The sequence below is a fragment of the Trachymyrmex septentrionalis genome, unplaced genomic scaffold (genome assembly GCF_001594115.1).
Source record: "Trachymyrmex septentrionalis isolate Tsep2-gDNA-1 unplaced genomic scaffold, Tsep1.0 scaffold43, whole genome shotgun sequence".
In the NCBI taxonomy this organism is placed as follows: Eukaryota; Metazoa; Arthropoda; class Insecta; order Hymenoptera; family Formicidae; genus Trachymyrmex; species Trachymyrmex septentrionalis.
This window is the reverse complement of record NW_017305601.1, coordinates 286,038-297,315: the sequence shown is the minus strand read 5'-3', so window position 1 is coordinate 297,315 and position 11,278 is coordinate 286,038. Positions and strand designations below refer to the sequence as shown.

Genomic DNA, 11,278 nt, shown 5'->3' with positions numbered 1-11,278 from the left:
TTCATTCCGCGTCCAGGACTAGCAAGCAATTAGCTGGATATACAGGTGTAAACGAAGACATTTTGTTGGGTTATTCCTATCATATCCCTAACGCGAAATTGATTGCAGAGCCTGTAAGTATTGTATTAAATATATAAATATACACACATATAATACTGCGCTTAATCTCCATGCCATACATGCAATATAATCAATTAAATTATCATATGTAGAAAATCCTGTTTGGTTCGTCAACATCAAACCAGTTTTCGGAAAAAAACTCAGGAAGATCCTTACAAGCTTCAGAATTTTCAAGATCTTCGAAAAAACTTTCACAACTTTCAGGACCGTCTGGATCATCAGAACTCTCAGAATTATTGAAACCCTCAAGACCTTTAAGAGTCTCAGGATCCGCAAGAATTCCTGAAACCAAAAGTATTTCAAGTACTGGTATTGGTACATTTCTATATTTACAATCAAAACATAATATATGAAAAAATGTATAATTTTATTATCCAGAGATTATTGATGTTGAAACTAAGATACAGCCAAACTAGTTCGTCAATATTTTATTTAAATTATTAGGTACAAATTTTCATACAATTATGATAGAAGAAGAATTGTTTCAAACGAATAACTCTAATCCATATACATTTTTTAATTATATTTTATCTTTATTTAATATTTGGTTTTTTACTATAAAAAATGATAAATAACAGATTTCTTAGGACCTTCAATTCGATCTTCGATAATTACCAGAGCATTCTCTCCTACTATTCAAAATGGAGGTATATATTTCTTACCACACATATAATATGATATATAAAATATACGAAAAGGTAATTTATAATTTTATCACTCACAGAGACTCAAACTGATGATGATTTCAATCATCCTCCCCATATTCATAGCATTAATGTCGAATGCAATAAGACAATGATGACGATCAATATTGAATTTAATCGTGTTTTTGATGGCATTATTTATACTAAGGTAAGCGCGAAATCACAAATCTATTGCACCAAAAATTAATAATAACATATCAATATCCAATTTCAGGGATATTATTCAAACCCAAAATGTATCTACGTAAAACAGAATTCTGGCTCAGCACGGTACTCTTTCACTGTAAATCTAGACTCTTGCGGTACTCAATTCTTTAACGATTTCGTAGGTCCTACTGGTCAAGCATATTTGGAAAACGTTCTCGTATTACAAGTTAGTATCGAATACCAAAAGTAATAAAAATATAAGAAAAACATTTACATTATAATTTAGTGCTACTTATGTGCTAATTTAGTAATTTTCTTTTGTATGACACAAATGTTTTGGAATTGTTTTAAGCGTTAGGGATAGCACACCGAAATTTAAACTAGAATATTAAAGGCACATAATTAATAAATTATAGTATAAGCGTTTTTTATTATTATCGTTATTATTTTTAAGGCAGTCTAATTTTTTTAAAAGTTAGACTGCCATAAAACTGATTTATTGCTAAACGGTTAGAGTAATAAAATCACGAATAGAGCAATAAGTTAGCACGTTATATCCTCTTTATATTTTACATTTAATTGTGTTCATGTTGACATGCTAGCTTATTAAATAAACATGAATGCAAACCCGTTTCGAATTTTTTAAAATGTATATCTTAAAAACAAAACATATGTTGATAAACGCCGCGACGCGTATATTTTTTTTGCCTCAAAAATCACCAAAAAAATTGTCATCGAAAAATTCAATGAATACTTTTGAGATTTCTTTTATTATTTTGCAAAAATATTGCTAATAATTATGTCAAATATTAAAATAAAAAATTCTTATTGCTTAAGAATGAACCGAGTATACAAGAAGTCTGGGACACAGTTCGAAGAGTACAATGCCTCTGGGAAGGAAACATCAATCAAACTCTAAGGATGAATCTTTCAGTAGATATGTTAAACCAGGAAATCATTACCTTTAATGGTGATACTGTGATAACAAAACTGGATATTCAAATTGGCAGAGGACCTTTTGCACCTACAGCTAATGGACTTATAAAAATTGGAGAAACAATGACTTTGGTAATATCTGTGGAAGGCGATCCAGATTTCGATCTTCAGGTATTTGTCAGAAATAATTATAAACAAGTATAATAATAATTTATGTATATTTCAATATTATTAAATAATAAATAGCATTAACATATGTATGTAATTATTTTATATACATCCAAAAAAGTTGCTAATAATTAACATATTTTATCTGTATTTGTAACATAATATAAATTTTACATTTATATTTGTATTGTTTATTGTATATTTTATATAATTATATATACATACTCTAGATTTTTTTGAATAATATAAATTAAACAAACACATATACATTTATAATTATTTTTAAGGTACGCAACTGTTCGGCGCGGGATGAAATTTCGACCAACATGCTGCAGCTCACCGACGAAAGAGGCTGCACTTTGAAACCGAAACTGTTTGGTGCCTTTCAAAAGACAAAGGATACCGCCAATACAGGCGCTTTTATTATTGCTTACGCATTCTTCCGAGCCTTCAAATTCCCCGATGTTTTGGGTCTACTCATCGAATGTAATGTTGAATTATGTAAAACTAATTGTGAACCTTGTCCGGAAGCAAATCAAGTAAGTTACAAAAGTCAATAAAATATTTAGATATGATTACTTAGACAACGCATTTTTCCAAGGGATGAGAGATCTAGAGAATGTTCTATGTCCTAAAGATGTCCCTAGCATAATGGAATTAAAATGGTGAAGTTTTATGGATAATGGGATGGCTTAGTATATTTAGGCATGGCATTGCAAATTGCAAATTTTATAAAAAGATAAAAGCAAATTTATAGAATATGGAACGAAAAAAATGGATAATATATAAATATAAAATATTTACTCTTTCCAAAAAAAGAACTTTTCAGAGAACTGGATATATATATATATGCAATATTTGTTAAAACTACATGTCTAAAATTCCGCTCAAATTAATATTTGTATGACAGACATCAATTGTTTACAAGTCAACAAATTCTTATACAAGAGTATATAAACTATTTTAAAATAAATTGTTCTAAATATCTTCAAATTTTTTATTATACAATATAAATAATAATAGAATTTTTTTGCATTTTTTAATTTATACATTTAAAATTTATTTTAGCAAATCGAACCAGGCAGACGTCGTCGATCGTTAATGTACGCACCACCTTCGAACAACTTGACGAATTCGGTACTATTGTCGGATGTAGTTCATGTTGGACGACGTTTCAAAGTAATCATGGTAGATGATTTAAACACAGCAACTAATCAAATCCTAGATAGTATGGAGGAAACAGCTGTTGAAGCAATGGCAAAAGCGAAAGGAAAGTATGCATGAACAACAATAGATTTTATATAATCTTCTCTTATACATTGAGAACACTTTTTATCGTAATTCTAAACGCAGTTGTGCTATATATAAAATTACAACGAATTCGCAAATCGAAATTCATAGATTCTTAAGGTGATATTACTTTTGTAATATTTTTATGTAGTGAAAGATCGCCAATGTCATCATACTATTTTATTTTTGGGCAATATTACTTAAACAAAAGTAATTTGTATTTGTTTTTAAAAATAAAACTTTGGAAACATAAATACAAATTAGAGTCTTCTATCATATAATATAGTAGTTTTTTATAATACTTTACAATTTTGTCGTAATTAACTTTTTCGTAAGATAAGCAAATATTAATCTGACAAAACGGACCCCAAAACATGTAACGATAGTCTTTTTTATGATTTTCCCATAAATATATGATTGCCTTTATCGGCAGGATTGTTTAATACTATAACGCAACATTATAAAAATCTCTCTATTCTGTAACTTTTAACAATTATAACGACATCCTTACATTATCGTTATGCTGCTTTTATACGTGATAAAAGCTTTTTCGTGCGACTATAATTGAGATACAAAAGCAAAGAAATACTTTCTTTAATTAATTTGAAGATGCTGAATGAAACTTGGAAAATTAATAATAGAAATCCCTATAGAACAAAATATGTAGAAAATTAATGGCAGAAAGTAGTCTTATACAAATACTTTCTTAGAAGATTCATGAAGCAATATGTTGACTGCTATTGTAACTAACGAGTATAATAATTTTGCAATAATCAATTATTATACGACGTGTCCGTATAATGTATTATACGCATCATTTTTATTATTTTTAATTATTTGATTTTATTAAAAATTGAAAAGAAATAAACAATCTTTATAATAATAAACGCGTTATGTTAGAAATGATTTATAATACATTAAATCCACATGTTTCTATAAATTTCAAGGATGTTTTTCATTTTCGTTTATGTTATCATTATCATAATATTACGTACAATGCATCAAAGTACCAACAAGCTAAGTAACAGGATTTATAATTCTATACATGGTAACGAGTCATTGTTTTGCGCGAAGGAAAACGAAAGGCCAAAAAACAATATCGAAGAAGACATTAAAAAACGAGAAACTGGTCTTCCGATAAGTTTTCATTTTTGTGTGATTAACTACCGAAGGTTGTTTCGTAATATGGCCCGCAAAATTCGATCCATTATTCTTTCTATTTGTCTTGTTATAATTAATGTTATAATTCGGTAACAAGTCCAAATCTTCGGAACTCGCATCGATGAATTTACGATGTCTCATTGATTTCCTATAGAAATTACAGCATACAGATGTAATTGTTTAAACATAATATAAAAATCGAAAGTTTTTTGCATTTTTTTAAATAAATGATCTTTTTCTACCATTTTCGTGTGCTCTCTATCTCGGGAGAGCTCCAGGATTCGGACTCGGTATGTTGATCAGTATGAACAGTAGAAGCATATTTATGATCATTGCATGATCGGCATTCGCATTTTAGAGCCATGCTTTTTAATAATGTGGCGGAACGCGGATCATCGCCTGTAATGACCGGCGATTCTTTTATCGGAGTCAAAAGATCTCCCTCGAATTCTTCATCAGCATCCATCTCTGAACTTTTCTCGGGACACCAAACATTTCTAAGCAAAAAATTTCACTTTTTGATAGCGTTTTTCAACATAAAAACGTGAAATTATAAATTATATATACAATATACATTCATTTTTTATTTAAATTCAACTTACAAGTTTTCATTAACAATTGGCAAAATGTGTTTGGTTTTTTTATAATCCAGTGCGTATAAAGTTTCCCTCTTTGAACTATTTTCCAATTTGATAAAGTTATATATATATTTAATACGAATTATTTAATTATATTTTTAATTATACAAGAGAGAGCAAGCTGTTTTTTTATTATTTAATTATTATATTGTATATTAAATAGTAAAATAGTCAATAGAATAAAAATAAGTAGAAAAAATAAAATAAATAGAACAAAAATATAAAAAATGAATAATTATTCCAAAAACTAATAAATATAACTAAGAAAGTTTAATTATATTTCTTAATATAAAAATAAACATAAATTTATTTGTCAATGCCGTTATCTTCTAAATAGAAATTATCTTTCTATTTTACTCACGTACTCAAATATCTTTTCTTCTTTATTGTCTGCGACAAATTCCGTGAAATATTTTAATTCATTTTTTAATGATAATTTTTCACTCTGTTAATTAAAATTAATTAAAGATATCACTGAGAAAAATATCTGAAGGTAGACAAAATGTCTGAAGGTAGATTCTGATTTTATCAATGTGAATACCAATTATCACAATTAGAATTTAGTTGATTTAAAGAGAAAATTCTAACTCGTTCGTTTTTAATCAGAATTTCAGTTAATTCAACCAAATATTTTTTTCAATGTACTAAAACACATTAATCTCTTCAGACAAATAAATATATAACTATACTGGATAAACAGGAGATTCTCCATGTGTAGATAAAAAGAAATTCGGTTTTATCGGTGGTTTTATGCGTGGAATTTTACTGATTTTATTTTGAGGGACCCTCAATCTTGTATCTTTATTAATTTTATTAGAATTTTCTTGAAATATGCTGGTAGCTTTGCTCGTAAGATTTTTGCCATTTTTTGCGATTTCTGATGTCTTTTGAATATCTCGAGAAAGCACCAAATTCTTTTAGGAATATTACACAAATTAATTATAATGTCAGTAAATTTAAAGTAGAAAGATTATATGAAAACAAACTTGGTTAAGTAGCATTTGGCAATTCGGAATAACTCCGTCGTCGTTATTTTCCTGTTTATAATTTTCAACGTTTCGAATAATTTTTGAGGGAGGTATCAATTCTTTTTTAATCTGAGTAACGTCGCAAATTGACGGACGAGATTTTGTAACCTTTTTTGCTTTTATCTTCGGTTTAAAAACAATTCCTTTCTTTTTAGTAGTTAAACCAATTTTTCCACGAACATAAAACTTTCTTTTCTTAGTCGGTGCTGACAATTCGTCACTTTGCTCTGACCAACTTGGGTTCAGTGTGTTATCAATATTTGAACATATAGGAATGTCAGGCTGACTGATAGCTGCCTCGTAATCATAGGCTATAACAGGGGATTTCGGTTCTGATTTATTTTTTACAGTAATCGTTGAGCCAATCGATTCTTTATTGACTACATTTTCACGCGTATTGCGACGCAATGATGGATTCATCGTATCTCCAGCATGACTAATGCTACAACTATAAAATCAATCTTTATTATTAATTAATTATTATTATTATTTTTATTATATATAATTATTTATTATTATATATAATTTATTATATATAATAAACTATTATATATAATTATCTTTTATCTACCTACGTACTTTTTCAATAAATTTAATGAATATTAAAAACGAGCTAATAATATGACAAATTAGAATACATTGGAAGTATCGGAAATGTATGAAATATTTATTACAACAATTTTATAATTAAACAATACCTTTTTTTACTTAAATTTAAATGTTTTTAACTCACTTATAGAAATATTCTCATATTTAAAGAATGTTATTAACATCTCATTCACAAAGGAACGTAAGGATATTTATGTATTCTGCTTATGTTTCTATTTTCCATAATGAAAATGCACATGCATTATATTTTATTTGCACAACAAATACTTACTTGGAAGTCGCAGACTTGCAATCGTTATATTGCACCTGACTCTTCGATGACTTGACTATTTTAAGTTTAGTCAGAAATTTTAATATCGCCTCAGATCGCTTGCGATCAATCTTGCGCGAGTGTTCGCAACACGCCGTGACATTTACGTATTTCGAGTCTTCATCTTGCTGTCCCGTATTTTCTTTACGCGTTTGCAAAAGCGGCGACACCAAGTCATTCAATTTGTACCGAAATTGCGACCGAAAGCGATGCTGCGATTTTCGTGAACTCGCCAGTATCTTATGCAAATATGGTCACATTTTTCTTAGATACTTCTGCAAATTCTATTACCCAATTAACCATTTTCTTTTTACACGTTATCGTCGGACTCGGTATAAAGTTATGCGCATTTCAATAACGTCAATTCGATTATCGAAAATCGAAATATTTGATTACATTTTATGATATATATGTTATATAAATTCAATACCATACCATTTTATTATATTTATCCATAAAGTTATACAAAGAAGATAAATACGGGAAAGTACAAAATTTGATTTAAGATTCGAGATTCGAGGTTGTTTCGTAATATTAGGAACGAATCGTTATCTGAGATGAGGTTTATGCAAAAGTACTCGGAAAACAAATCGTGCAATTTTCTCGTAAGCTAGAAACATTAAAGCGGCAGTGAGAATAGTCTGCAAAAGTTTGGCCTCCATGCCTTTATATAAGCCACTTATTCCTTGTTTCCTACGAGCAAAAAATACTCACATTAATATAACACTGAAATGGGGATAAAAAGCCAGCTTTCTTTCGCTGCATAAAATTGCACCTTTACAAATTGCAAAGCTAAAATGTAAAATAGGTATATTACATATTCATGTAGTATTTTTTTATATACTTACTTCAGAATGTAAAATAATATTTGCAACGTGCCTGCATCTGGGGGTAGATTAGGATATTTATAGCCATGCTGAAATTACAATAGTTTAGTGATTAAAAAATACTTTTTCTTAAATTTATTTTTTCTCAACCAAATTAAGAATGTCAATAATATACGATACCCTCAACTTCGTTTGCACAAGTTGTAAAGGATATGTCATCGCCGTGGCAACCGCTTTCGCTATCGCTCCTATAATGAAGAAAGCCCATGCCGGTGGTTGACCACTGCCAAAAGACGCGATAACTCTTCTCTTAATGCTCTCATATGTCATAAATTGGATGGCCGGATTCGTAACAAGCATAAGACTCGGCCACGTTCCCGCCCATAGCTGCCTCAAACCTTCGTACTTCCATATGTGCACGAGACCATCTGTAAAACGTAATGACATTAGAAAGAAACAACCTAATACTTATAAATATAGAAAGTTTAATTAGACGTTATTAATTTTCATAATTTAATTTGTCTATTCAAAGAATTATGAAGAATTATGATGAATAATTACTTTCTCATAACTAAAAGTTATTAAAAACTTTAGAAAGTTTTTCGTCTCTAATGATATATTTATATCTACTTATAATTATTCAAATATGCTGATCACACAAAGAAGAAAGAAAAATTTTTCTTTGAATTTAGTATTTCTATTTATTTGACTAAAATTTGTTTCATTGAAATAACATATGCTTGTGCGAAATATTATTTATTTAAATAAAAATTTTGTTGTTTCATTCGAGAAACCTCTATTGCTTGACAGAAATAACATTATGATTTGAAGTAATATCTTTCAATGTAATTAAATAATATATTATTTAGTTACAATGAATACAAACAATGAGACAAATTATTTATTTGAAAATGGCAAAATATATTGATAAAGATTGTTCCATGCAAACAATTACTTTCTTCAAAACAATCATTACATTTTTTGGCTGGAAATATGAAAACAATTATTTATACGTCCAACAACAGGATTAAACGAGCAGTGTCATGTGCTATATCAAATATGTTTGTGCCGTACAGTTTGATCATGCGAACAGATAAACGCCGAAGATAAACATCTGTTCAAACAAATAATGTATTTAAAACAAAAATATACATTGTTTCAATTTCAAACAATCGCACTTATTTTAAACATTGGTTTGTTTGGACCACTCCAAATAACAAATTTATTTGGATATAATAAAATTTATTAAATCCAAAGAAGTCTTTTTTTCTGTGCATTTATCGTTCGAGGCTATTTTTATTTTAATTAACATATATGTATATGTTAATTAATGTAAAAATATCTTTAAATAATAAATAGTCAGCATATTAATAAGTAAAGTTTTTGTGATAGTGAGAGATAATTTTGAAGAAAAAAAATGATTTCTTTAATTATCTCATTAATAATACATTCAATTACGAATTTCTAATTTATCATAATCTCTATGAGATTTATTTGTTCGTGATAGCAAAGTGTCACGCTTATTGAATATCATAATTGTTTCAAGTAATGAAGCAAATGAGCGACATATGAAACGTATTTTCGTATTATGTTTGTTGACATACACAGTGCATTAAATAAAGGATTTATTTGTACTGCATTAATATTATTATATATGATATGTATTGTTCGATTTTTAAACAAAGCGTGATTGGAATTACTAGTATTGAAAATATAAAAATATTTAAAAATAAGAGTCATTTAGATAATCAATATCGACTATCTAAATAAATACTCGCGAATATAATTTTTATATGGAATGCTAACGTACCATACAGAGTAGCATATTCGTTGTTATTTCTTTCTAGAGTTAATCCAACGCCTCTCATCTTCAATCTCGTGTTTACAACCCATAGAGGTGTCGTGATGAGGACATTAATAACACCTAATATAAACATATACATAAGTATATAATGTCCCAAGATTTTTCATCAAAGTTACACATAGCAAAATTCTTCCGTTAAAATCGAAGATTACATTGTAAAACATAAAAACGTTAACTTAAAGACGTAGAATTTCTGAGACATGCAAAAATGTTAAACTTAATACAAAAATGTTAATTTTAACATGTCTCAGATTTTTGCATGTCTCAGAAAGTCTACTATACGTCTAAGTTAAAATTGACATTTTATTTTTTACAGTGTATATTTTCTTGTAGGAAAGTTTATCTGAGTATTGCTTATTTTTCTCTTATCAATTTTCCTGCATAATCTAATATATTTCTTTTAATGTCATAAAAATGATTATTTATCTTTATAATTAAATCTCCGATTAAAATCCTTTTAAAATAAAATATATGTTTAAATTTAAACGTATATGTCTTTAAATACTGCTTATTTTTTGGTTATTTTCTACGTTTTTCATTTGTAATTAAATAACTTGCAGTGCTCTGATTATTTGCAAAGAGAAATCGAATCTTACTACGCGAAACATAGATTCTGTTGACGAGAAACAAGTCACCGTACCAGCAATTGACGCGAGAAGCAAGTCACTACCAGCTGTTTGATTCCTTTTGCTTCTCAGTTCTTTTAAGCCGTGGAATGTGTAGAAATAAACAAAGTTACTGGCACATAAGCTTTGCAGAACAGGGACGATACCTCTGTACAGGGTATATCTTAAAAAGATAAATGAAGATAATTGAGTTATGTTTTATTGAGTGTTTTAAAAATATGACGCAAAAGGAATAATTTCATGATCTAAGAAAACAGATGTAACATTGCGCAATAACAATATATTGAAAACAATCAATCAAATTTGAGCCCAAATTCATTCTGCGCATTTACAAGAATATTACAACACCTGCGTTATTATATCATGAGTAATTCCTTGTATTTATTTATGCTAGAATCTGTGAACCAAGGAGAAACTGGTTTCTGAATATATTTGTCGTAGTTTGTGTGACGCGTTTCATTCATTTGTTCAAGACATGTATAGGACTCGCTTTGAGAAAATACATATTTGAGGTATATATGTAATGTATACATACGATCCTTCTTTCGCAATGAGTTCTCGTATAGTAGCCAATGTATTTTTTGATTGGCGTCCTTCTTCCACTGTAAGCAGAAGAACAAGTTGGTTAATGAGATTACTGAATGAAGTGAAAGATAAATGTTGAGTAATTATGTACAAGTAATTATCATAAGACAATAAAACGCATGTCTTAATTTTGAACGTGAACAACATTATTTTTTTTTATTTTTTATGAAGCACTGTAATCATGTCTCTATTTGCCGAGGGTTATAAAATTTACAAAATAAACTTATTGCCTTCCTGAGATATACAAATATAAATAAATTTTTTT

At 28.5% G+C, this 11,278-nt stretch overlaps 3 protein-coding genes across 5 annotated transcripts in view; 1 reads left to right on the top strand and 2 right to left on the bottom strand.

Annotated features, from left to right (window-relative positions):
- The window catches only part of LOC108751254, a 9,300-nt gene extending 5,816 nt beyond the window's left edge, over positions 1-3,484 (top strand). Inside the window, 9 exon segments of the mRNA XM_018491340.1 lie at positions 17-113; positions 213-435; positions 708-767; positions 845-972; positions 1,039-1,197; positions 1,809-2,078; positions 2,363-2,614; positions 3,144-3,344; positions 3,347-3,484. Coding sequence (XP_018346842.1) covers positions 17-113; positions 213-435; positions 708-767; positions 845-972; positions 1,039-1,197; positions 1,809-2,078; positions 2,363-2,614; positions 3,144-3,344; positions 3,347-3,484 — 1,528 coding nt within the window.
- Positions 3,485-4,300: 816 nt separating this feature from the next.
- On the bottom strand, positions 4,301-7,494 carry LOC108751253. Its single transcript, XM_018491339.1, has 7 exons — positions 7,073-7,494; positions 6,151-6,640; positions 5,854-6,078; positions 5,530-5,609; positions 5,129-5,203; positions 4,769-5,023; positions 4,301-4,674 (listed from the first exon to the last, which is right to left on the bottom strand). Exons 2-7 carry the CDS (start codon positions 6,610-6,612, stop codon positions 4,422-4,424), a joined length of 1,350 nt encoding a protein of 449 aa, XP_018346841.1. The 5' UTR covers positions 6,613-6,640; positions 7,073-7,494; the 3' UTR covers positions 4,301-4,421.
- A 96-nt stretch (positions 7,495-7,590) lies between these two features.
- Positions 7,591-11,278, bottom strand: part of LOC108751283 (peroxisomal membrane protein PMP34) — a 6,110-nt gene continuing 2,422 nt past the window's right edge. For all 3 annotated transcript variants that reach the window (XM_018491373.1, XM_018491374.1, XM_018491375.1), the window contains exons 4-9: positions 10,964-11,030; positions 10,443-10,591; positions 9,749-9,862; positions 8,119-8,366; positions 7,960-8,027; positions 7,591-7,804 (exon numbers count right to left, since the gene is read on the bottom strand). In XM_018491373.1, coding sequence (XP_018346875.1) covers positions 7,660-7,804; positions 7,960-8,027; positions 8,119-8,366; positions 9,749-9,862; positions 10,443-10,591; positions 10,964-11,030 — 791 coding nt within the window. In that variant the 3' untranslated portion in view covers positions 7,591-7,659. The remainder of the gene's footprint in view (positions 7,805-7,959; positions 8,028-8,118; positions 8,367-9,748; positions 9,863-10,442; positions 10,592-10,963; positions 11,031-11,278) is intronic.